Source organism: Barbus barbus (genome assembly GCF_936440315.1).
Source record: "Barbus barbus genome assembly, chromosome: 29".
Classification (NCBI taxonomy): Eukaryota; Metazoa; Chordata; class Actinopteri; order Cypriniformes; family Cyprinidae; genus Barbus; species Barbus barbus.
In genome coordinates, this window is record NC_136757.1 from 19,752,836 (window position 1) to 19,780,831 (window position 27,996).

At 36.2% G+C, this 27,996-nt stretch overlaps 2 protein-coding genes across 7 annotated transcripts in view; both read right to left on the bottom strand.

The window, feature by feature from the left end:
* Nucleotides 1–21,600, bottom strand: part of LOC306849857 (casein kinase I) — a 38,057-nt gene extending 16,457 nt beyond the window's left edge. For 3 of the 6 annotated variants that reach the window (XM_079385221.1, XM_079385218.1, XM_079385223.1), the window contains exons 1-3: nucleotides 21,362–21,499; nucleotides 17,553–17,964; nucleotides 17,188–17,449 (exon numbers count right to left, since the gene is read on the bottom strand). In XM_079385221.1, the coding sequence (XP_079241347.1) occupies nucleotides 17,188–17,412 (225 nt within the window). In that variant the 5' untranslated portion in view covers nucleotides 17,413–17,449; nucleotides 17,553–17,964; nucleotides 21,362–21,499. Of the gene's footprint in view, nucleotides 1–17,187; nucleotides 17,965–21,361 lie in introns of all 6 variants that reach the window. The other 3 variants (XM_079385222.1, XM_079385220.1, XM_079385219.1) reach the window with 3 other exon arrangements.
* A 1,345-nt stretch (nucleotides 21,601–22,945) lies between these two features.
* LOC306849417 (uncharacterized protein) lies at nucleotides 22,946–25,254 on the bottom strand. The gene is made up of 3 exons (XM_079384413.1): nucleotides 25,081–25,254; nucleotides 23,847–24,022; nucleotides 22,946–23,725 (listed from the first exon to the last, which is right to left on the bottom strand). Exons 1-3 carry the CDS (start codon nucleotides 25,250–25,252, stop codon nucleotides 23,273–23,275), a joined length of 801 nt encoding a protein of 266 aa, XP_079240539.1. The 5' UTR covers nucleotides 25,253–25,254; the 3' UTR covers nucleotides 22,946–23,272.
* Between the last annotated feature and the right edge of the window lie 2,742 nt (nucleotides 25,255–27,996).

Here is a 27,996-nt window from a genome sequence, read left to right on the forward strand (position 1 = left end):
GTGATGACATTTAAGCAGTGTTGTTGGGCACGTTACTTCAAAAAAGTAATTAGTTATAGTTAGTAGATACTTTTCACAAATAGTAACTGAGTTACATCAATATAAAAGTAGCTAATTACCAGGGAAAGTAACTATTGTGTTACTTTTTTTTTTTTAAATTTCAAATATGTAAAATAACTTGTATACCCTCAATATTAAATATGTTAAATGAATGAAATGGATATAGCGTTATTATAAAACGTTGTACATTAATCTATACTATTTATCTACTGACACTTAGCATCAGTCAGTCAAGCATTATAATATGATATTATGATTATTTAGCATTATATGATGATAGAACTTTAGTAATTAGCATAACCAAGCATTCATATTTGTCATGTTGACTGAACTTAGAACTGGTGGTGGTGCTTAAGATATTGCTTGTCATTTTTTGTTTCTATAAAAAAAAAAAAAAAAAGTGAAAAATTTAATAAGATAAAACTACTACGAATAACAATATAAAATACACTACGGATTACTGAGCTGCTGGGTTCATGAATATTAATCACGTTGTCTGTGTTCGCTCGAATTGATTAGATGAAATCAAAACAGGGACGATAATAGCTGAGCGCCAGCCAATGAGATTGTCGTTTGCGCATTAGTTCCGCCCACTACCAGAGAACCCGGCAGTTCTTAGGAAACAGTAATTCGTTTGATTACTCGTTACTGAAAAAAAATAGTTAGGTTAGTTCAGTTAGGCTCATCAATGATTACCCCATCAGCTTCGGTCAGAAATCTTGGTGTAATCTTTGATGACCAGCTGACCTTCAAAGAGCACATTGCAAAGACTGCTCGATCCTGCAGGTTTGCACTACACAACATCAGAAAGATCAGGCTGTTTCTAGACTGGACTACTGCAATGCTCTTCTGGCTGGTCTGCCATCAAACACAATCAAACCTCTACAAATGATTCAGAATGCAGCAGCACGACTGATCTTCAACGAGCCCAAAAGAGCGCATGTTACACCTCTTTTCATCTCCTTGCACTGGCTACCAGTGGCAGCTCGCATCCAGTTCAAGTCACTGATGCTTGCGTACAGAACTACCACAGGCTCAGCACCCTCCTACTTCCACTCACTATTACGAACCTACATCCCCTCCAGAAGTTTGAGATCTGCTAGTGAGCGACGCCTTGTGGTACCATCACAGAGAAAGAACTCTTTCCCTCGGTCTTTCTCTCCGCTTACTAGCTTGTACTTATTTGAACAATGACTAAGACTTGGTGTTACAAGCACTTCCTCTGTCTGATTGCCTCTTCAAGATTAATCGCTTTTTGTATTCCCCAATTGTAAGTCGCTTTGGATAAAAGCGTCTGCCAAATGACTAAATGTAAATGTAAATAACGCCGTTAGTAACGCTGTTTATTTATAACACTGTTACTCCCATCACTCAACCGGCCCCGATATACTTCAAACGAAGTTCGTTTTCGTTCTTCGTTTGGGGGAAAAAAGAAGTTCAAAAAGGCTGAGCGACGGTATACTGTTTTCGAACATTCCAACACCCCCTCGCTGCTGGAGGCGGGGTATAGATTAATGTAAATATGTGTTGTGTTGTGTCGTGAAGCTCGCGTGTATGCCCTGAACACAAGTGTTCATTTATTTTATTAAACTGAATAAATTATTACACTTTTCATATTTTATGTGGTGTCATGATTTGATAAAAACAAAGGTTTATTATTGTATGTTCTTTTGGCATTTAATTTATTGTATACCTTTTAAAGGGGTCATTGGATGCTAAATTCACTTTTACATGTTGTTTGAACATAAATGTGTGTTGGCAGTGTGTGTATACATCTACCCTATAGTGATAAAAATCCAGCCAGTGGTTTTTATTTAATCCCTGAAGTCCGTGTAAAGTGATATTAAAATATGTGTTCTGAGTTTGTCACACAACAGAAAAAGGTGTTATTAACCACCCAGCCAAATTTGAATGAAAAAAAAAACAAAAAAATTCTCAGGACTCTCTGCTCTCAAACCCTGGGGGCGTGTCCACTGTCGGCACGGAAACCACGCCCACTCGCAGGAAAGCTGTTTAACGGTTTAACTACACAATTCAGTACTACATAATTCAGAGTCTTTGTAATGTGTTTAGAAACAATTCTCAGAATTCTCTTTACACAGACTTTAAAAAATATTATCCCCTTTTTCAAATCAGGCCATTCTCATCTTCTTGTCTGTGTGATGTCACACGGACGAAGGCCGCTCCCACGATAGTTGATTGGCACTAGCGTTTTACCTTAGACCCGCCCTGAGTGAGCTGTAACAGTCCATTGTTTGACGTCAGAGCAGGGACATGTTGGATGTAATAATGAACGTAGCAGTCGTCATTTGCGCCCCTGATCTGCCTATGCTCGCGTGAATCATTCGTGATCCAGCTTCACTTACAGCAGAAGTGAGTATAAGTTTTTTTTTTTTTTTTTAATGAATCTTTGCAATCGCTATTCCTAATAACGTGATAGTTAGCAAGTTTCGTGGCTTAAGTAAACATTCTCTCAGAGCACGGCTTGTCACCCCACAGAAGAGAGGGAAGGGGTAAGCAGAGCTCATTAGCATTTAATGCAACATGCAAAAAACAGGTTGATTTCTGCAGAGCTGATTTCGGCTATAGGTAAAAAGGGTGTTGTTTTACACTACCATTGAGAAATTTTAACCAAAGTATGTTATAGACTTTTCATTTAGACCCTAAAGAATCATGTAAACATTTATTTGAAACATATATTTGGTACCTGCTAACTTATATCTTTACGCTTTCCTTTCGTTCTTTTCATGGCTTTGGAAAACTTGCATCTGATGTTTCTCTACGTTGCTTTTTGCATAACTCCGGGTCGTCGTCACCAAGCTTCGTTGCAACTTCTTTCTAGGAATTAAATGCTTTCTCTGAATCTTTTAAGTCTCTCCGCGAGCGATCGCACAAGTGCAGATATATTTGTGGCAGCTCAGCTATTTGACACAGTGTATTTATGTTGCTAGTGACTCGGAGGTGTTGTTCTTCAGCCTGACCTCCGTTGAATGAGAAACGAACCGAAAAAAAAAAAAGTCAAAGATGGTGGAGTTCAAGAACACACCCACCGATTGCGTAATCGCCACGGACTAGGGATGTGCAACAGCAAATCGAGTACTCGAATACTCGTCCGTGACAGCGATGATCGATCATGAAAACGATGATTGTGGGGAAAAAAAAAATTCTGATTGGTTATAGCAGCACTTTGGGCGGCACCCTGAGCTCTGATTGTTTAGCTTTCAACAGCATGCAGTTCAAACATGAGAAGAGAGAGAAGCTTGGCTTTGAAGTCAAGTAGTGATGTCTGGGTTAGCATAATGCCCTTGTTTTAACGTGCTGTTGAAAGCGCATCACGGCAGGAGCGCCCTCTCAATCTCTCTCCATGTGTTTTGGGCATTTTTCCAATAGGATTTAACATCCCACCAATAGAATCCATCACATACCAGTAGACACCATTATAGTTTCCATTAAAACCAATAAAATTCCCATTATAACCATTAAATCAATTACATTTTCTATTGTTTTGGGCAGGGCTCTATTGTTTTTTTTTCAGCAGGGTGTCACCATAGCGTGCAACTTAAAGTTCACTGGAATTTCAGAAACATAGCATTATAATGAGAACTTTACAGGATGTGAAATCTATAGTAAATCCTGTCCTAGCCCGTGTTTCAGCACGTTGTTGAACGCTCATCACGGCGGGAGCTCTCTCTCTCGCTATAGCGCGCAACTTAAAGTTCACTGGCATTAGGGGTGTGCGATATATATATATTGTCTGCGATAATATCGTAATTGTTGTTTTAACGATGTGTAATTTGACGATATCGAGTATTTAGCAAAAACCAAACAAAACACCTACGGAGTGAATGCATACATTCGCCTACGTGGTGATGAAGCGGGTTATCACAAAATTCAAGACATTGGGGCAGAAAATGTATATATTTAAATAGTTTTAAATAGTCAAAAAAAAAATTGCACGAAAAGTGACGTTTTTTCTTCAAAAATAAGCATTATTACAAATGTAATATTGATTTTAAACAACAGTTCAATAAACAATAAGTTAATATTAAGAGACTTACGTTTTAGACACCATATTGCATGTTTTTGCTCCATTTCACTGACAAAAAATAATTCCAAACAGCTACAGCACTGTTTTGCGTCTCTGAGCAACATGACAGTGCTTCGGTCCTGAATGAATCAACCGTTAAATGATTCGGTTCAGTCGCAATGACTCACTTATTACCAGTGACTTACTACCACCTACTGGAAGTTTTAATTTTACATTTAAAGTCTATTTTCATTTTTTAAATAATTTTAAATATCAGTATTCAATGTTTTATGTTTAAAATGTCAAAAATTATGCATTTGTAACTGGTTAAAGCACTCCGTGTCCCTCTGAGCTGCATTAAATAGTGTGTAAATACATCTAAATGCCACTTCAGATGCAACTTCTGCAAAGATTAATTTTGATTATACTGGTTTCATTTGTTTGTTAACAGCTTAAATGTGTATTATATTAATTGACTGATTAAATGTAACAATTTGACTCAAAAAATGTACACTTTTAGAAAAAATTGCTTTATTAAAAGGTAAAAATCTATTTAAACTTAAATGAAAAGATTAATTAATCACTGAAGTGAACTGACCACACAGAATATGAAGAATATCAAAAACTGCAGCTGTCCACGGTAGTCAGATATAAGCACAATAACACACTCTGAAAAATATTGTCTAATTATTGTTATCGAAAAAAATAATATTTTTCAATATCGCACAGCCCAACTGGCATATGCATCCTTTTATGCAGATACAAGTTGTAATATTAAGTTTGTTATGCATCCAAGCTATCTGATTAATTTCATAGGAAGTGTCATAGAACGGCTTTGAGTTTATTGGCATAAAGTCAGCTTCACCTCAGGCAGCGATTCTTTTTTTAGATGCTGCTTTTTTAATAACAATGCTGCATCATAATCATAATCTAACATCTAATCATGTGTTCATGTTTTCATGTCGTATTTTTTATTTTTAACATTCGTTTTCATAACAGTCTTCAGATATTTTCATTATCTCCATTACGGCCATGCCCCCACTCCCTCGATTAATCGCTATTACTCGATTAATCGCTTTTGAAACCTATCGATGATCGAAATACGAAATTGCCAAAAATGCCCATCCCTGCACCCTTTATAAAAGTCAAGAGAGATTGCCTGTAAAAAAAACTTTCCAGTGGTTAATGGCCTGTAACAGAGAACACACTGAGCGAGTCCTCAATCAGGGGTCACGTTACAGTGTCGTCAGAGTTCAGCAGCCAGGCCTCGCCATCTCCCAGAGCCTGCTAACAGCCAGCGCTCATCCATCCACCTGACCACAGACTTGCACAAATATGACCTTAATGTTGTAACGGTGGGCCTGTGATTAAAGCCTTTGAGCTGGTAATGAAAAAAAATAAAAAATCAGAAGTTCAAAACCCATGAATCCAATAACAAATATCATTGATTAAAGCACTTAACCACAGGTAGCTCCAGGTGATCTTCCCATGTAACTAAGTTAAATTGGATGAAAAACATCTGCAAAAAATTACTAGCAACCTTGTTTGATATTATATCAGGAATATTTTATAATACTATATAATTATATAATATACTATATAACAATTTAAAACAAAAACTAATAAAACTGACAAAAACACACCACAAAACAATTAAAAAAAACAATTAACAAAAACTAGTTTCTTCCAGATACTAAAATAACACTGCTTCAGTGTCACATGGTCCTTCAGAAATCATTCTAATATACTGATTTTGTGCTTAAAAAGTTTGAAAAGTGCTTTTTTCAGGATTCTCTGATCAATAGAAAGTTCAAAAGAACAGCATTTATTAGAAACAATTTTCATAACATTTTAAATGTCTTTACTGTCACTTTGATCAATTTAATGCATCCTTATAATAGTTTGAATTTTAAAAAGTTTTAAAAGGTTTACTGTGGCATTGAAGGGTAAAATCAGAACAGTAATGTTTGGTTAGGTAAAACACTACAGACTAAGAGGGCTCTATTTTCTGGATTCTAATGGTTCAATCCAGCTCATGTTACTTGCTCAGAAAACGGGTAAACACAGCGGTGCAGAGCTGCATCTGTTGAGCTGTGATGTAACAGTGGTCAGGCACTCATTCGGCTCTTTCCAGGAAGAAGAGTGAAGGGATCGGACAGATTAAGCACACCAGAATGTCTATCCAAATCTCTAAATTTTAAGGGGAAGTGGGGGATAATTTACTGATATAAGATGTAAGCCTCTGTAAACATCTAAACAAGTTTGAAATGAAACATTAAGCATCTTGAATAAATAAATAACACTGAGAGATACAGTTACACTCTTTAAAATCAACAATGCATCATGCATTCAAATCTCTGGGAATCTTCAGTTTCAGTAACTTTGAATTCCCTTTAGTTTTCCATTTAATGAAATGGAAATGATCTGTTGCAGTTAGTGGATTTCATGCAAACTTCTGAAACACAGTTTCTGTTCATGCAAATGAGCAACATCATCATGAATCACTGTTATAAACAGGATGCCCAAGGCACTGGCACCGGCTCCTATTGTGAACACTGTGCCCTGTGCAAATATGAGAAATCAGTGCCTGTCTTAACACCCAAAAGAGAGCTCCACCCAAAACCACAGACATGCCCAAAAAAAGCATTGCATTAGTATCTCAAGATCTCTCAGGAAAGCGCTCGGAGCACATATATCAGCAGACTGCTTTATTCAAATCTAAACACTAAAAATGAAGGTCAAATAATGGTAGAAAACATAAGTGTCCATATACAACCAACAAATACATTTGCAACCCATTTTTCCTCTAAAATATGATGCAATTCAAAGAGAAACGGGATATTAAAAAAAATTATAATAATGATTTTATTTATCAGGATTCAGGAATTGGATCATGAAAAGTGGTCGCCACTACATGAAAAGGATAGGAGTGGTTGAAAAATAAGAGGGCTAGATGATATTAGCTGAAAAGAGAGAGTTGATTAATAATTCATTAAACATCCATAATAAGACCAGGAACATGTATTCAAATAAACAGGATGACATTTGTTGGTCACGCTTTATTTTAAGGTCCAATTCTCGCTATTTACTAACAATTAACTACAACTTTTGCCTCGATAAAATCCTAATTTGCTGCCTATTAATAGTAAGGTAGTTGTTAAATTTAGGTACTGGGTAGGATTAGGGATGTAGAATATGATCATGCAGAATATGTGCTTTATAAGTACTAATGTAAAGTACAGCCAATATGCTAATAATTGGCATGCTAATAAGCAACTAGTTAATAGTGAGAAATGGTCCCTATAAAGCGTAACATAAACTGGTCCAAAAACAGTTCCTCTCTGACTTTCCAACTGACTGAGCTTTGAGTATGAATGTACAGTCTCCCTAAATGACAACTTCAGACAAGCGAGAGGGGACAACCCACGAAAAGTATTTCTACAAACTGAAGATTTAATGTCATTAAAAAGCTTGAAAGATGATACGGAGCAAATCCACTGCACAGAAATAATTCAAGAGTCCATGATCTCATTTTAATGTGAGGCTCTGTGCCTTTACACTAGGGGTGTGCGATATGACGATTTTTGATCGTGGACGATAAAAATGTCTCCACGATCTGCTTTTGAAGAAATATCGTAGTATCGCGCTACCGCGCACATTGTCAAATACAGTTCTGGCGCCGCCGTCTCTATGTACTGTACAACAGGACATACAGCAGTAGAGTTACTCAGACAGGACACTGCACTTATTCGCGTTCGCAAAAGTACATTATTTGCATACAAGCCTTGCTGGTTAAATGTTTAATTCGCGCGCTGGTCTGACGTGTGCTTGTTCTGAGCGCATACACCTGAAGCACGCGCACTAAAACGCCTGTCTAACAGCGCCTGATTACTCAACTAAGTTATATTTTGCGCTAATACTGTCAAAACACACAAGGTTACATACAGACTGAGTTGGTTATCTCTAAAATGAAAGTAAATAGTTAAGAGAGAAACGGATGCGTGCCTGTATATTAGATGCGTGCAGCTCTTAAAGGGACAGGACACTAAACATGCTGTCGACTGTCATTAAAGGGATAGTTCACCCTAAAATTTAATTTCTGTCATTATTTACTCACTCACATGTTGTCCCAAACCTCTATTAATTTCTTGTGCTGAACCCAAAATAAGATATTTTGAAGAATGAGGGTAACCAAACAGTTGCTGGTCCACATTGACTTTGATATCAGGAAAGAAAAATCCTATGGAAGTCACTGAGGACCAGCAACTGTTTGGTTTTCCACCTTCTTCAAAATAGCATTTATGTTCAGCAGAAGAAAGAAACTCATTCCGGTTTAAAACAACTTTTGAGTAAATGATGATATAAAAATACAACATTATGACAGAATTGACAGACAGATGACAGAATATTAATTTGTGGGGGAACTATTCATTTAACGTTAACAAAACGCAAAAGAGAAAAATCACTCACTATTCTTGACTGAAAAACTTTAATACAGTTGCTTTAGGAATCAGTCTATCTAGTGTTTTACTTTTATATTTGTTCATTCAATTTCATTGAATGCTCTGCTAAATACACCTATTGTACCTGAAAATAAAGCACTGTTTGTTTTATTTGTATATTATGTGTATTTGTAATGTGTATCTTTGTTCTTATTTTTTAATAAGAAAAATAAAATAATGACAGATTTTTTATCTTCGCCCACTTTGGCCTAAATATCTGCCATGCATCTTTGTCTTTCTAGTTTGGCTGTAATGCTCAGACAACTTGTAAAACCAAAATAGTAAAACTAACAAAGAATCGTGATAAAAATCGTGAATCGTGATATTTCTATAAAAAATCGTGATATGATATTTTTCCCATATCGCCCACCCCTACTTTACACCCATGCCATTACGAAACACATATAATCCAAAAAAACGACTGTGAGAGGCTGAACAGAGTTAATCCTTGTCAGTCAGTTGTAATCGATCATATCATCTAGGGATGCACCAATACCACTTTTTCCAGTACTTGCCCGATACCGATATTTTTATTTTGGGTACTTGTCGATACAGAGTACCGATACTGATATTTTCATTGCATTTGTACATTTTTTAAATATTGGGTACAGAAACCAAAAGAGTATGTATAATGTTAATTGGTTAACTTCATTTATCAAATAAATACAGTCAAACCAAAATTTCCAAAATTCAAACCAAACAGCTACAGCCAAACCAAAATTCAAACACATTTAAAATTTCTCACATTATCACGGTTTATTCGCTATAGTTTAGAAAATGGTAATAAAATATAAAAAGAACTCAGAGTAAAACTGTGTCTGAACAAATTCACCTTGATAATGTCAGATAACTTTGATAGAAAGGTACATAATGGATTACAATCAACCAAAAATGATTCAGACAGCTGTTAGTATGACAATATTTACACAACTATCAATACTCTGTCAGGCCACCCTTAGCCTTAATGACAGCCTGTAGTCTCCTGGGCATGCTGTAAACCAGGTTCATGCAAACCTGAAATTCAGTTTTTTTTCCAGACTCGGTCTGAATAATTTTTTGTCCCAAATTTGTATCAATTTTACTGGTAGTCCACTGTATGAAGAAGTTTTGGTTATAATATGTCACAGTTTACTTTATTTTGATTTGACTGTATATCATCTTCGGTTATTTTCACACATAATTATGCCCATTAAAATGTATTTTAGAAGTTTTTGTTACTTTCACTGTTCATTTTTTTGCTCTATGGTACGTCATCTTTAATTTAATAGCATTAGAGCTGCTCCATTGCAGCGGCTCAGTACTGTAATTACGCGTTTTGCTGTAATAATGCGGGGAACCACTCCTTATAAATCTCCTAACTGTGATATTTTCAGAAATAAAAGTTGCTTTTTTTCATCTGAAACGTGCTGCAATTTATATTCCAAAGCCACTCATATAATGCATAATCAATCATGAAGCAAGCAAAACACGCGCAAGTTTTTTTGTACTGGTGCAGAATGAGAGGGACAAATACAGAACATAGCGCATAGGCTGTTAGTTTCACTTTCGCCAGAATGTCGTGCATGCTTAAGGTTGAAAATAAATGATGGTTTATAGTGAATACCCCTATAAATTGTCTTATATTTACGATTTAGTTTTAAGCCAAATGATGCGTGTGCCAAGTGAGCGAACATCAATAAAGATCGCACAACAGAAGTGCGTGCACGCTCTTGCTCTCTCTCCCTCCCTCCCTACCGTTAAGTAACTGTGTATTGTTTTACTTACTTGTTTTTGACATATCCGACCAAACTACAAACTATCCAGTGATGTCTGTGAGAAAGGGATGTTCACTCAGCGTGCTTTGCTTAGCCCATCAGCTCGCGCACATCAGCTATACAGGCGTCAATACTGAATGTTTAACATTAATTTCATTGCATGCATATACTTCGTAGACATCCTTAATCTCTAATAACTCCATTCTGCTGTCTGTTGTTCTGTTGTCTGTACTTTGTCTGAATATGGCACTTATCACATGCTGTGTGGTATCGGCGTTTGGTATCGAGGCATTTTAACGAGTACAGGAGCTCAGTATCGGTATCGGTGCATCCCTAATATCATCTGCTGCATTAGAGGACTTTAGTACATCTTAACATGGAGGATAACGTATCACTGGCTACAGGCATTATTAATAAAAAAATAAATTAAAAAAACACATTCAGTGTGGGTTGTTTTATTAAGTGCCAAGCAATGTACATTATTTTTTACCTATGCAATTAGCCAATAATAAATAAAATAATGGATCATGAAATGGTGGTTGCTTATTGAAAGTTAGTTTATTTGCAGGATGCCATGTCGAATATATTTTTTTCCCTCAAAGATTAAACAGGTCAACATTGGACAGAGGAATAATTTCACAGCAGTTAGCTATCTATTGCTCTGAAATACCCAACAATTTGTGAGATTCTCCACATAATGACCTTCAACACACAGATTATATGTAATCTGTGCCCTGGAAACCAGCCTCGGTGTTTACATGTGTTGACATTTTTCAGAGAGCTAATCATCTGGAATAAACTGGTAACTCTGAAATGACATAGAACTAACCACACAAGTGGACTCAAAAGTAAAAAATTCTCGCAAAAGTCACTGGAGGAGGTGCATAAACAACATTCACTAAAATGTGCCAGCTAACTAAATTAACCAGCACGTCTGGGCCCCAAGGACCATCTGCAATGCCAATTGTGTATGTATGTTTTGATGAGGTGTTAGAAAAGCCAGGTGGGGATCCATATAGCAGTCTCATTCTGTGGGCTGCTGGCTGTGCAACCTGCCCTCTTCAGCCCATGTATTATTATATATATATATATATATATATATATATATATATATATATATATATATATATATATATATATATATATATATATATATATATATATATATATATATATATATATATATTCGTCTGCACTTTATTTCCAGGAATTGTGTAACCCTCTTGCCCACTCTTATTAGAGAAGTGCAAAATGACTTATTTTCAAAACCAACAAATTCTCGGTAAATTATGTTGACTTTAAATTTGCCTGCCACAGATGAGATGCAAGTTTATGTTTTAAAGTGTAGCCTAATGTATTTAAAGACATGGTGTAGGTAGTACCATGCAATTAAATAAATAAATAATTCATTATTATTAAATATTAATTAAATATCTAGCTAACAATCGTGTAATTTTTCTAGTAATTTAAGTTTCAAACATTTTTTTTAGTGATCAAACTCCATCGCACACCGGCAAGTAATAGGTGCGTACTAGCACCAACCAGGTAGATCGCCTCAACAGACAAGCAATTCCCGCACACTATCGTAACTTGCAAAAAAGTAATATTTATTAACACAACGTTTCGGTCACACGACCTTCATCAGGAGATTAAAACATTTTTAATTTCTAACATGTTTTTTAGAAATTAAAGCAAATAGCAATTAAAGACAACATTAAACATTTTAATTTAATTTTAATAATACTATGCAAGCTCAGTTACATAAGCAGAAAACACATTTTGAAAGATTATAAAACTTTTCTTTAGACTATCATGCACTAAACCCCCTTCGCACAATAGCAAAGACATTAAGTTAGCAATAAGGTAAAACTTATAGAATTTAAAGACAATTGAAATGTTTCCAATACATCACCAATACATGAATCTAAAATAAGTGCATGATACTACAGTCACAACCAGGGCCTTCAGTCTGAGATAATTATGGGTAAAGGTGTCGAGGAGTCTGGATAAGACAGAAACAGCTGGTCTGTGTCCCGCTCCTTCAACCCCTCAATTTCAGATCAGATTTCAGAGTCCCAGATGGAGGGAGAACAGCTGCAGAGGTCTAACAGCAGAGCTTCATTCACAGACTGGTACCACTGTCACTAGTGTGAGCAGCCCGGGGGAGATGACAGAGGATTCCAGAGCAGGCCGTCATTCGCACTGCAGTTTAGGAGCAGATGTGACAGGCTTAATCTACTCTGATTAAATCAATCTTCTGCTTACTGACAGGACATTATAGACAACTCATTGCATATTCTTCAGGAATGCTTTAACGATCAACACGATCTCCGAAGACACAAATAATTTAAATGAATTTGTTCCCCATATTCTTAAGCTACAAGAGGGATGCTGGGACAGGCAATAGACTCGTAGGTAGAACACGCTCCATCCTATAAAAATTTTGTCCTGGGTCCTGTGAACTTAAGCTACGGCCCTGTCGTGATATAAAATTACTCACACTGTGATATTACACTTTGGTCATATCCCCAGAGGGACGAATATTTCATTCAGCTGTGAATTTCACTCTCTCGGAGCAGCCTGGCTGCTGTCAATCATGTGATCGAAGCTGTCAATCAATGAAAGAGAGATCCAGTGCTTCATTATTAAGCAAGTGCTAATGGACACCATGACAAAACCAATCTTCTTGCCTAGAGATTGTGCCAATTTATCCATTCCATTGCTAACATGTCCGTTTCTCACATTCCCAAGCCCTCAGTCTTGAATGATAAAAGGATGAATGAGAGAGATTGTATATAGGTGGGGCTCAGGACTCCAATTACAGAAGAGAAACAGAAATCAAATTCATAAGGCCACAGCCAAGCATCACAGAATCTCTCACACAGCAAGATCTGTGGACACATGTACGATCAAACAAGCCAGAGCTCTTGTATTACTACAAAGTAGCTGTTTGGAAGCTGTCATACATGTATTACACAACTGGGATCCCCAGCACAAGTGTGTGTGAGAAAGAGAGAGAGAGAAACTACGTAGTGTTTCCACTCCTCCACTCTGTTCTGGGTCCCTGGTGAGCCTCTCAGTATGGACTGACTGGAGCACTGTGTCGACAAGAACCAGGGAACAATGAAAACCTTTCATCAGCTTTATTCTCTCTCCAACTACTGTTGTTTCTCCAACTCTCCTCCTTTCTTTTCTTTCCCCTTCTCCCACTATTGCTGTTCTAGGGATTTTGTCAGAGGGCAGAGCCTGACTGTGGCTCTTTTCTTTCTCATATTTTAGGAAACCGTGACAGAGATGTTCACCTTTGCTCCAGGTGAAGCTGTCACCAAAAAATGGGGGGGGGGGGGGGGGGGGGGTGCACAAACATACAAACTATACAAGCTATTAAGAGACGAGGAACTTTTCAGTGCTTAACAATTTTCAAAACACGTGATCAATGTTGGTTTTGGTAAACTGGCAGTGGGTTGGGTCACCAGGGCTCTTGCTTGGTGAGGTGTGTGTGAGCGGAATGTGGTACAAACATGAGCATGCCCAAAACTAGAAACTCAGCAATGAGGATTTAAGATAATCCTGAACCTGCAGCTGCAAAAATCAACATTAAGACAGTTTATTTTCAACCTATATCAAATGTGTGCCAGGATCAAATAACGAGAATGTTTAACCGATAGCACAAACTTGTGGTAGACTCATTAAATAAGCAGAAGGCAGCTGGTGAGGACTGTGGCCGTCTTGAGGTTTTAGTGCTCAGTGAAAAACAGACATGCAACATTCTGCCTGAGTTTGCATTAGACGACAATTCTCCTGAATATCAAAACTAGGACTTGTTAATAAATTAAATAAAATTACATTTATAAGTCTTTGTATCTCACACAACTTTTAATCAGTTATTTTTTTTATTTTTTTAAAGAAATTAATCCTTTTACATCACTACATAAAATCTATTTAATATAAAAGATGTTTTGAACTTTCTACTCCAAGAATCCTGAAAAAATATATCACACAAAAATATTAAGTAGCACAATTGTTTACAGTCAACATTGATAATAATAAGATGTAGCATATTAGAATGATTTCTGAAGGATCATGTGACACTGAAGACTGGAGGAATGATACTGAATATTCTAATTTGCCATCACAGGAATAAATGACATTTTGAAATATATTAAAACAGAAAATTGTTATTATAAATTATAACAATATTTCATAATATTACTACTGCTTTTACTGTAGATGTGCTTAAATGCAGCCTTGATGAGAATAAGATACTTCTTTCAAAGCATTAAAAAAAGAATCCAAACTTTTGAACAATAGTGTACAAGTTTTTAGCAAACATACAGCAAGTAAATATTGCCGTTATTTATTACTATCTACTGGTATATTGATATATTTAAAGCAGTAAAAATCTAGTTTAAAATAATGTAAAATAACTTGATCACAATTTTATTAAATTATTATATAAATATTATTTTCAGAGAACAATTACATATTTTTGAGATTTCGAGAGTTGCTGAAATCGCGTTTGGTCTCATACTGTATCGCGTATCTTGTCAGTGTGTGCACTTGCTTGGCCATTTTTAGTGATTAATAGGAAAGTGGGTTCAGCTGAATTCTAGCAGTGATTTGTTAGATCATAAAAACGGTAAAAAAGGTTATTATGCCGCGGCAGCCCTCATGTGAAGCCCTCTTAGTGTGAAGACCAAAGAGTGTAAAGACCATCGACTCTACCGTGCGACTCCGCCGGGCTTTTATTTTATTTTTTTCCTTTATATGTTTACTATTGAAATGTTGTTGTTGTATGCATTTGTCAATTTTATTTAATTTCTGTATTTTCTTTAATGGGTGTGTATAGAGTATTTACAGAGTGTTAACTTTTAGTTACTTTTTCTTATTTGTAAGTCGCTTTGGATAAAAGCATCTGCTAAATGACTAAAAGTAAAAAGTAAAATATTTTCATTTAGTTAATTAGAGAAAATCATTATTGTCATCTGTTTTAGTTATTAAATTAAAAAATATAGACAAACAAACACGCATGTATTTCAGAGTAAAGACATAAACTGAGCATTGTTGAAAGGCTAATATTGAGCTTTTCTTATTAGCTCCATTGCCCAGCCCTATTGCATGTTACAGATGGAAAAAGTGGACAGGAACGCAGTGGCATGGGTGCATCATCATACTAAATAATTTTAGCACTAAAATTACAGTGCTTGACTTCATATTGATAGGCAACAATGCAAAGATAATGAAGCCTTTGACGTTACTAATGCAAAAATAATCATATCCTTCACTGGAGGATCCGGGGAGGAGGGCGACTAAGTGTGCACACGCTATCTACGACAATCCCTTTGTCATGGTGCCAAGTTACTCGACGGTCATTTCCCAGAACACAGGACCTCCCATCAACAGCTTAAAATTATCTCTATAAAACTCCCATCAAATAATAAAACACAACATGGACTTTAAATAGCCCTGGACTTTGAGCTTCTGTCTGGGTGTAGCACGAATTGAACATGTTTCAGATGTCTCTTGTGCTGTTTATGAGCCAAGTACAGATACGTGAATGAAAATTGGAAGAAATCCAGTTCTGTATGACAGTCCCAGGGGCAGCAAAATTTCTTCACACATCTGACAGAAGTGTCCTGGAATAAAAATGGATTTTGGGTGCCTATATCCTCAAAGGCTCTTGTCATGTTTACTCATGTTTTAGAGGCCAAACTGAGCACACAGAGAGTGTGAGGAGTTACGTCATAATGACCACTCACCACAAGGTCAGTCAATACTTGCGCTGTATGGATGAACCGTTTGCCTGTTTACAAGGATAGCCTTAAAGGGATAGTTCACCCAAAAATGAAAATTCTGTCGTCATTTACTCACCCTCAAGTAGTTCCAAACCTGTATGAATTTCTTTGTTCTGCCGAACCCAAAGGAAGATATTTTGAAGAAAGTTTGTAACCAGGCCGTTTTGGGGCACTATTGACTTCCATAGTAGGAAAAAAATATATACTATGGAAGTCAATGGTGCCCCAGAACTGCTCTGTTTCCCACATTCTACAGAATATCTTCCTTTGTGTTCAGCAGAACAAAGACATTCATACAGGTTTTGAACAACCTGAGGGTGAATAAATGATGACAGAATTTTCATTTTTGGGTGAACTATCCCTTTAAACTCATTTGCATTTATCATAGTGGCCCAGAAAGAGCCAAAAACAGTTCAAATTAACTTCCAATTCACTCTGGATGGAGAAAAGACTTTCTAGTTTCTACCTTACACTTGACAGTCAGCCAGTCACAGTCAGACAGTCACAAGTTCACAAAATGTAAAAAATAATTGGAATCATCTTTCTCACAAATGAAAACTCCATAGTGCCATCCATCAATAAACGTCTTATTCGCTCATTAAAAGGAAATAACAATTGAGTAAACGTCAACAAACAGTCATAATGATTTATTGCATTTTCTAAAACAGGGACCGTCTGTGTGCTTTCCTCATTAGCAATTACCAAAATCTGCTTCGGAAGTTACACTAGCTACATTGAAGTAACTTGTTGCTGTGGACAGCAATTTTAATACAGGGCCTACTCATTCTAATAACGGATTTATACGAATTGTAAAAATGAATATCTAGATGCAAAACTCTGAAAGAAAGCCTAGTAATTAATCCTGCCTATTGTAATATTGAAATAGTCCATTAAATGTATTCCAAAGCTGCATTGAAAGCCAAAAAAAATTTTTTTAAATGAATACTTGCTTCATATAAAATCTTTAAAATGAATAAATATTATAATACTCCCATAAACATGGTAAGATGTGACATTTTTAGTACTTGTCTTTGCACAAGAGCACTCACCAGTTTGATGGCCACATATTCATTTGTGTAAAGGTTCTTGCCTAGCCGCAGTTCACCGAAGTTTCCACAGCCGATCTTCTTCCCAACTCTGAAGTTGGGGCCAACCATAAGGACCCCAGAGTTGGTCCCCGTTCCCCGGCCCCCATGTCCAGTCCTACTTGGTGTTTTTGACATCCTTTTCCCTTCCTCTGTCTCTCCCTTCCCACCTCTCTTCTCAAAATCCATAAGCTTGTGATACCCTGGCCTCTCCACGGTTACTCCCCTGCCATGCAAAACAGAGAAGTTTCAAAACAACCCCCAGGAAATGTGTGGGGATGGTGGCGAAAAGACAAAACGGGTAAAGGGGTTTAAAAGTGTCTATATACTGATGATTTTTGAAGAGCAGAAACCGATGTCTTCTGCAGACGTGGTGGGTATCACCGAAAGCGTCGTTCTTGCATTAATCCTTCGGTGGATGGGACTCCTTTACAGTACGGTTGCCCTCAGAGTAGCATGTCACTGCCTGAAGCAGGCAGGTTATGCTAGCATATGCACACATACAGACGCACACGCACGCACTCACACATCCATCCACAATCGTTCCTCAACACTGTCATACACAATTCCTGCTAGTGGAACCAAAAGAGTGAACGTCCCCTTGTGCTCCTCATGGTTTTGTTCAAGTCAGTCTTGGGTATTACTGTGAACATTCTTCATGTTCTAACACTGCTGTAAGCAGACTCAGACAGAATCAGCATTAACAGGTTTGAGCAGTATAGTCCGTCTTTCTCTGGATACCTGAAAGAAAACGAAAAGAGAAACAGAAAAGCAGTTAGTATCAATAAATCGATCTTGCACCTTGTTGATATACCAGTCCTTAAATTTCAAATAGAGCCAGAGAAAAATTTCACATTTATGTACATCTCTCACTAAATGTTACATTTGCATGACAATACATTTTTATTCTTTTTTTATGCCATATCAGCATTAAAAGCTTTATTCATAAACAAAAAAACAATAAATAAAACAATATACAATACATTTTTACAACATTGACACAATAACTATTCAAAATCTTACAGTTGAATATTTGTTTGAAATTCTAAACTTTCCATGAATTTTTAAAGTGTGTCCTCTACTACCAATGAATAAACATGCAACATATGATGGACAGAGGAATCATGAGATACGCTAGAGTACAGACACAAATCCTGTATGACCATGCATTTTTAAGTTAATAATTTTTTTTGTTATTTTTTATTGCCATGTCAGTATCAAAGGAGAAATATATACACATATCTACATATACTATATATATATTTGTCAAATACGCTTCTTACGTCATTTAAGCTAGAACTATAAACAAATCTTTCAATTTAATGTGATAAAAATTCTGAACTTTTCCTTGCATTTTTAAACCATCCTCCACTACAAAAAAAAGCAAATGATGTTAGACAGAGGCATGACGGGATATTCTAAAGCACAGACACTAATCCTGGTCCTCAATATTCATGGAATCCATTTTCAGATTACCTCAAGGTCTAATAAACTTAACCAATAATAGCAAGAGACAAAGCACTGCATGCTAGACATGATGGGAATGCATCCTCAATGGATAAAGAGACACCAATGGTTGTTACTTTAGAAAAAAAAAAAAAAAGAAGAAAAGAATCATGCAGTCACAGTTTTGGCAATCTAAGCAATAGGAGCCCATTTATGACACTACACCAACAGATTTTGCTGGTCTGCCTCCAAGTCATGAGATTTTTTCAAAGTGTGGAGAACAGACCGGTTGAGAATTACAAGCCTAACAGTGCCCGTATCAGTTTCCAATTCAAACAGGAACTTTGACGACACCTGTGCGGTTGATAATGGAGAGGGGAAGCGGTGTAGAAGGTCAGAAATCTCTGTTGCACACCACCCCCCTCTCCCATCCAGGGAGCATTGCTGTTAATGTAAATGGAAAAGAAAGTCAGAGCAGGTAATACAAGAACTATTGGAAAGACGGACACGCTTTCCTTCAGAAAATGCACTTAAAACGATCAATGGCAGCCTGACTGGCTGTAAAAGGATACCGGACCAGAGCTGATGAGCAATATACAATCAGCTCGGCGGAAAAGCATCTTTGACACTTTACTGGGGGGATTTTCACTACTTAAATCCAACATCCAAAGCTCTTTTTGTGCAGCAAGTGACAAATGCGTCAGAGCTTCAATGCATTAGATTATTAATGCACGGCTCTTTTTCTAGTCCGAGGAAATTATAATACTTTAGCCTGTGCAAAAAGAATTATGAAAAATGATGCCCTGTCATTCAGCAAAATAAATGCATCACCAATCATGTTGGCTTAGCTTTTATAACAATTACAGGGGGTGCTGGACAGCCCTTTAGAAAAGAGACTGAATTTAAATACATCAATTCTCAATATAAGTAGAATCAATCATTAAAGTAAACACAATCTTAATTGCACACTGTAGAAGCTACACAAAGGTGAATAATAAACACAGGATTACATAAAGCATTTAACAAACACCATAATGATCTTAATCTATAGCCTGAAAATATGATTAACTTCAAGGAAAGCAAGCAACAGTTTCGTCAGGACTGGCAGTCAGTCATGTCTTCCAATGGTCTGTTGGTCGCAACCCCACACGGTACCATAAAAATGCTGATTACAAGCTCATACAAGGATGAAATGGAAAACCATGCCACGAGGCAACAGTCAAAAAGGGATTACAACATCTGTGGACAAGAAATAGTGTACAAGTACTGATTATGGGGCTACTACTTAGATCAGAAACATCTCATCAATGAATGACATTTGAATGCTTGAATGATGTTTAACTAAGATACATATTGCAGATACTGACTGAATCTGGCTTCAGTTTCATATTTAGAGAATGATATGCAACAGATTAAGGAATGAATCTCACAGATAACAAGAACATCATCATAAAAAACACCTGATGCAAAAGTGCATCAAATAAAGCCAAAATTATGACCATAATACCATATAATCTGGAATTAAAACTGCCTGACTAATAGTGGATACCAAGCTCACAGTTGTTTTGAGTCACTCTGCCTAAAAGAAGATGAGATAAGCCAGCTAACAACCCATTTACGACGTATTCCAAAGCAAAAATAAACAGGTTTCAACATAACTTTGACAGCACAGTTCAACTTTGTGTTTTAGCTTTCAAACAGGAAATATGCAAGTGTTAGAGGCCGTGTAAAAACCAAGACATACTTCTACTTCTCAGATGGCCAAAAGAGAGAAGCTGGTGCCATAAAACTGTGTTGATCTAGAAGGCCTTGTGTGGTGTTGATTTGGACAAAGAGCGAGAAAGAGAGCTGCCCGGTCATTTATTTCCTAAAACACAGTGTGATTTTCCATACTCATATATATAGCCTCTATGTGAAACCGTGAGATACAGTTTAACACTCTTGTTTCCTGTCTGACACCCTTCTAGTCTGATAACCGACTAGAATTGGACACAACTCTATTTTGAAATGTAAATCATAGTTTATAATATCTGTCAAAAAATTAAGCTACATCAAACTTCACTTACTTGTGAGCTTAATACTTTAATGTTTTTAAATTACATAGATGGTTACATTGGCGATGACGCCCTTGACATAAAGGATTTCCATAACAACGTCTAAAATGTCAAATAAAATATATTTATATCAGATTTGGCAGTGAAATTGTATCTCATCCGTCCATAAATGTTTTATTTCATAATGAAGTGTCAATTCTAGAAAGCTTCCTATTCTGGCCTAGCAAAACACGTCTTTAACATTAAATATGTCTTTAAAGGCATTCAGACTATTTTCTTTGAGCCGTCTTCTTGGCCAGTCGTTTAAAAACGTCCTTAAAATAAGTAGCTGTCTAGCTGAGCCGTCAAATTTGAACTAATTAACGTTACACGTCGAAATGTATTTTGTTTCACATCTAAAGCTAAACAGATTCCCTATCGTATCCGAAAAGGGAAGGAAATACCGACAAACCAGCTAAACAACTCCGAGCATTGTTAGACAAACATGACAATAATCCTCCACAAATGAACTAACGTTAGCTTAGCAAACCACCGGCTAGGCTAACATCATATTAGCCGTTTAGCAGCTAACCTTTCAGTCTTTCGATTAAAACGAGCAAGGGAATGTTTTTAATCAGGAAACATAAAGATGTTTTTACCTGCGTGTGAGTTCCCTATGTAGTACGCCGCGACATGGTCCTTTATTTATGCTCTGAAAAGTGATTTAATTTCCCACTAAAGACAAGCCCGGCTTCGCTGTTGTCTCTTTAAGCCTACCGTTTCGGTGAGCGAAGCTCCGGCGTCACCCGACACTCCCATTGCTGTGGATACGCTCTCAAAAGTGCGTAGATAGATTGGTGAATATGCGGCTGTGCTATCGCGCGCAACAGCCCGGATCAACAGTTGAAGGGTTCTGGAGTTAGCTTTTGAGAAATAATTTACAAGGATTCGCGTAGTTTGAACGAGGATGTGTTTAGGTGATTCCTTGAATATTAAAAAATAATAATAATAAATAAATAAATAAAATAAAATAAAAAAAAGGGCTGTGATTAGTTTTCCGAGTCCATTGTCAAAAATATAAATTACTGGAAATTATACTTTAAGATTTTAATTCTCACTTTATTTTTGAACTGGAAAACAGACCGGTTTTGTAAATATGTTAGAGAGACAAAGCATAGGTTATATCTCCTTTAGCCATTAAAGTCAATTTAGTAAATCTTTATTCTGAAAAAAAGATGTTACATAAAAATATATTTAAAATAATAGATAATTAGTAATAGTAATATATACACTATAAAATATTTATATAATATAGATGTTTTATATAGTTTTACAAAATGTAAATAGACATATTCTGTACAAGACTATATAAATATTTTAGCCTACCTTTTTTTTCTTTACTAGAAATATAGAAATGCTCACTCTTTCTCTTTATTGAAATTATTCAACTTATTAATTCTCATTTATGTCCTTACAATAGCAGACTGGCCATAATAAATTGTATAATAGACAAATATAGACAATGAAGTTGCTTAATGTTTGTAAATGTGTGTGTGTGTGTGTGTGTGTGTGTGTGTTTATGTGGTTTATGAGGACACAAATTTGTATAATAACATGGGTATGACAGAGGTATTACAATATGAAGGTGGTTTATGAGGACACTGCCTATGTCCCCGTAATTCAAAAGGCTTAAAAAACATACTAAATGGTGTTTTTTTTGAAAATCTAAAAATGCACAAAGTCTCCTGTGAGGGCTAAGTTTAGGTGTAGGGTTGGTGTAGGGCAATAGCACACACAGTTTGTTCAGTATAAAAACCATTACGCCTATGGAGAGTCCCCATAAACCACAAAAACCAACGTGTGTGTGTGTGTGTGTGTGTGTGTGTGTGTGTGTGTTTTAGTAGTGTCAGCAGTCTTATTCTGACTTATAGAAATCAGACAGTTGGCTTAGTTGTGACAAACTCTTTTACATGGCACTTTCATAATCATATGACTATATTCATAAACATGTAAACATATTCAGTGATAGGTAACTGTGGCTTTCATTAATATAAAAATGAATTATACTTACAAGTGCACACAATAAATAAAATTAAGCTTTTGCTACTTAAATGTTAATGCTGCTGAGAATGCTCAACATTTGGCAAAATTATTTATTGCAGTGACATAAATTATGAAAACCAAATGTGCAATCCTAGAATTAGGTTACACAGAATCATGATGCAAGATGAATACTACTGATTCAGACGTTTTTCATGTTTATTTGTATTCAAAATGATCACATGTTCATAAAAATCTACAAAGTGCTCAAATATGTATGTGCAACACAACATTTTTTTCTCAACAATGCTCTAAGCTATTCATGGAAGTTCACCAAAAAGCCTGTTTGTACAAATACAATCAAAACCAATTAATGAAAGTTACAGAAAAAGATCAAAATCCAAACCCTCCTGTTATTCTGAGAGTAAAAGTTATGATGTTGTGGTGGGGGGTGAGGTACACAGGAACACCTGTCCCCTCTTCACATCCTAATGAGGACAACTAGCTCAGTGGGCTTTATTGGTTGGTGGCTACATGTCCAAGTGGTGGTGAAGCATGGATTTAGATTGACAGGCAGACTGAAGCATGAGATTGTTGCATTTCCCCAATGGCATGAGATTGACGGCTGTGCTGTGCTGCTGTTGCATTAAATGCAAATATGTAGGAGAGAAAGGCAGACCTGCAGACAGCAGCCCAAGTGCATGAGGCATTGGTTGTTGGTAGTGTTCTCCAGTAACGAATGAAAGAACAGCAGAGGAGTGCAGTCTGGGGTGGGAATGAAGGTGAATAGTGTCCGACGAGGAAGGAATGGTGGTGTTTTCCCTAAAAGGGGATTGAGATTCTGAATTAGAGCCTTTCTCTTGGTCCTTCGCCAATTCTTTCCGTTGTTTAGTAACAGGACGATGCACTTGGCTTTCTTCTTTTGAAAGGGGTGCGAAGCGTTGACCTTTTCTAAATTTGGCACGTCTGTTTTTGAACCACACCTGAGGAAACATGTTTTGTTAATCTAAGATGTTTTCAGTAGCACCTTTAAATTCTAAATGTATTCTAATATTTAGAAGTATTTTGCTTGTTGGACATTGTATATGTTTCTGTGGCCCTCACCTGAATACGGGCTTCTGGGAGGTTGATGCAGACTGCTAGTCTCTCTCTCATGCCCACATCTGGATACTGGGTTTGCTGAAAAGTCTTTTCGAGGGCTTGTAACTGGGACACACTGAAGGCGGTGCGACTGCGACGCTGCTTTTGCTGGTTCCCGTAGCGTGCCTCAAGGATGAGTTCTATATGAATGAGATGTTTATTACTTGCTTAATTCATTTATTGATTCTCAAGATACTCAGGATACCAGAGTTAACAAAGTTAACTAAAACTAGTACTGAAACTAAAATGAAAACAATTAAATAACTGAAATAAAATATAAACAACTTTTGTTTTCAACATAATTTCAGCATAAGTCTAATTTCAATTCCATTTAACTTGATGTACTAAAATAACTTAAGAATAAAAAACGATATAAACATTTTACAAAACTACTAATAATTGCTCAAATTCAAATGAAAAATATAAAAATAAAAACTTAAAAAATATATAATTACAAACATTAATAATAAAAAAACATTATAACTAAAATATCAATAAAATGAAAGTTAGTGAAAACTATAACATTAAGTTATGATAGTAAATTAACACTGTATGATGCTTAACATTACATTGTGCATGTAACACATGCTACATAGGATTTAAAAGTGCCAAAAAACATGGAGTGAAAATTTGGAAATAAAGTTTTGCCATTTTTAATCATTATGATTTAACTTTTTAGTGCACTATTTTTAGATCAACGTTTGAACACTATTATTTTGTTAATAAGTAAATAAATGTATGATATTGGTGTAAAATTGCATTTTAAACTGTAATTTTAAAACTGCATTATACAAATTAAAAGCCCTTTCAAAGATATATTTTTAAATAAAATGATTCACATTAGTAAAATAAATAAATAACTTGAGAGTTCAGGTGCAAAAGCCTCTAAATCCCATCTGAAATTTTCTTCTAAAATTAGCAAAACTTTTATTGTTTTTTATATTGAAATTTAATTCTAATTCATTCGTGAATAGGCTAAGAAACGTATTAGACATTTGTTGCCTACATCATTTTCAAGTAGCCTAGTTCAAAACCAACACGTAGCATATAATTATGAACCTAGCGTAAAGTGAGAAATCAGAAGTAACAATTTTATAAATGCTGCCTAACGTAAAGTGAGAAACTGAGTGAAATAACGTACTCTCTACTTATCTCATATTTTGAGCTAAAATATTGTTAAAAGTCAAGCGCAACTCACCTGCCAGGCGCTCCGCCACAGTGAAGGTCTGCATGGACGCCGGACTGGCCGCTGAATGAAGCTGATACTGCTGCGCCATCTGCTGGTGAGCCGCGTGAAATAACGAGTTGACGTGTTGCGATGGAAAAGGCCCCTGGCCGTTTCTTGGTCCACAGAAATAAACAGAATTCATTCTGCTGGCTGAGAAGAAATAATATATAAGTATGACTTAAAATAAATAAAAAAATCAATGAAATGTTTTATCAAACATTTTCTATAAATAATAAAAAATAATGAACACTTACGACCTTCACTGAACTGTGGAATGATGATCAGCAGCAAAAAACTGACATTTAACCGGAAAAATTAGGTAAAGTATGCGTAATTTTTTTTTTTTTTTTTTTTTTTTACTCATGTGATACTAAAATCCCAAAGGAAACATTTCACAAAAACGGCAAAAATCCCCAAAAATATTACAATAAAGTTTCTAGGTAAGGCAGACCAGTAATGCTCCACATCGACTGTGATTTAGGTCCCCTCCAGCTCAGTTTCCACTATTTAAGAGGCATTAACTTCAGCTTCCTTCAACCATTAGCCAATAGAAAAAAGGTATTAGCCTGGATTAAGTAGGATGAGGGAGAGAAAGGGGGGTTTGGGGGCTCAAGTTTTTGAAACTATTGAACTTGGGAGATTTAGGCAAAGCATCTCCCTTCAATGAGCGGGCATTGCGCTCCCCCCTTTAAAAACAATTAAAACAATGTGGTCGGCTAATCTCTGGGGTAGGGCAGATTAAAATAACAGTCTTTGATTGTCCGTTGTTCTCTTCCTTCTTTCTCCACTGTTCCCCAGCTTTTGTAAGTATTAACTCCAGGGGGGTGGGTGGGGGGGGGGGGGGGGGGGGGGTGTTTGCTTGGCTGGTTTGTTTTGCTAACTGGACCCATATTTTGCTCAGAAAATGTCAATTTGAGAATGCACTCTGGAAGTGGCCTATTAGGCTAATTTCTTAGGGTTAAATGTACCAGAAATCTTTCCTTCTGATCAAATCTTCTCCAAAAAAAAAAGACGGATTTGAGCTATTAGCATTTTAAAATAAATAAAATACTCAATAAAATGAAAGACACATGGGATAAACATAGCAATTTGCAGCTGGTGGTGTCAAAACCAGTTGTAATTGCGCAATGAGACAGTTATGAAGCAAACCGAATGTCTCTCCTTGTCATTATCCCATCATCCATCTCTCAACACCCACTTATTGAGCTCAAGCAGCAGTTTAGCTCCAGCTGAAACCTCAGTCACCTCAGATCGGATCATCCTCAGTAAAACTGCAGCCGAGCAGCTGGGAGCGGCTCAGGTGGTTCAGAGATGTAAATTCTGCTAAATCCTGACACTGTGCAGCTCAGGGCCAGGAAGGCGAGGCATGTGGAGAGCTAGATTATGTTTCCCACGAGTATCAGGGCAGTTGCACACTCCTCTGTGTGTGTGCGTGCGTGTGTGTGTGTCCCAGAGGGCAACACAGGAACCAAGACGGCAGGCAGGCAGGAGCTGGGCTACACTGGCATGAGACTGGCACACAACCACAGCCTTCACCTCACATTTGGCTCACTTTCCTGCTGGAAAGGTTTGTTTGTTTGTATTCAGACAGTCAAGGAATTCTGGGCTTTATTAGAAAAGCAGATTTACACAATGAGATCTTTTTATATCTTTACACAAGTCTTTCACTATCTGGATTATTATGGGAATGTTAATGAAATGCATGTGCAGCTATGTGCTATTTGATGAATAAGCACCTTCAGTTCTGTTTGTCTGTTTAATAGGTTTCACAGTAACTAAAAATGCATTAATATTTTTTTTAAGGACACATTAAATTGATAAAGTCAAATATGTTACTTTTAAATTTCAAATAAATGCTGTTTTTTTGTTTCTGTTCTATAAAAATCCATTAAAACATAATGATTTCCACATAAATATTTATATTCTTAATTTATAATATAAAAATGTATATGCTTAATATAAATATTAATATAAGCAGCACAAATATTAATAAATATTGTATTAATATTTCACAACATTACTGTTTTTGCTGTTTTATGATCAAATAAATGCAGCCTTGATGAGCATGAGACATTAAAATCTTACCAGCCCCAAATTTTGTAAACATATTAATTTATTTTGAATATTTAAGAAAACATTTGAATTTAGATTGTGTTTGTCCAACTAACAAGTGAAATCGGTCTCCTGTAATTATTTAAAACAGCTAATAAAAATGTAATACAGTCAATCTATAAAACACCTACAAATAACTGCTGAATTTAATTAGGAATTTATTAGTTAAATGAGGGAACTTTTGTATTTTTATACTTTTTGAACTTTCACTCAAGTATATTTTTAAATTTTAATACAGTAAAGTTTTGATACTGTTCCAATACTTTAACTTAAATATATCTTTATTTAACTTAAATATTTACTACTATAAATATATATCTCAGTACAGGAGCCAAATTTTTTTTTTAAATAAATATTTGTTGTTGGTGGAAGAAAGCCAGTTGTTGAATGTCTTTAAAGCTTGGAGATTTTATGCTGTACATCTTTGCGAGTCTTATTGGCTTCAAATGGCAACAGCTCATCTAGGACTTTCCACACTTCTGATATTTTCACACCTGACTGACCTTTCAAACCATGGAATTGTGCTGAACTTTTTCTCAGTGTTCAAGGCTCTGCTTTTTTCTCCCTTTGCGATGTTCTTGCCTGTCAAGCTATATTAGTGTCCGCTCAAAATAAGTCATTTAGAAGAACCTTAGCTGAGCAGCCTCTGAACCCCATTAAAAGCTTGGAGCTCAGAGCCCAGAAGCCTTTGTCTCTTCAGCCTGCGGGATTAGTGGAGATTTGCTGCTAAGAAAAAAAAAGTAGTTATTTCATGGCACTTTCATGATGAAACCT

Excerpts from the sequence above, each read along its gene's own strand:
- LOC306849417 (XM_079384413.1), bottom strand. The coding sequence starts at position 25,252 with ATGAATTCTGTTTATTTCTGTGGACCAAGAAACGGCCAGGGGCCTTTT. Across the intron at positions 24,023-25,080 it reads TGTGGCGGAGCGCCTGGCAG|AACTCATCCTTGAGGCACGC; the intron begins GTGAGTTGCGCT and ends TCATTCATATAG. Across the intron at positions 23,726-23,846 it reads TCCCAGAAGCCCGTATTCAG|GTGTGGTTCAAAAACAGACG; the intron begins GTGAGGGCCACA and ends ATGTTTCCTCAG.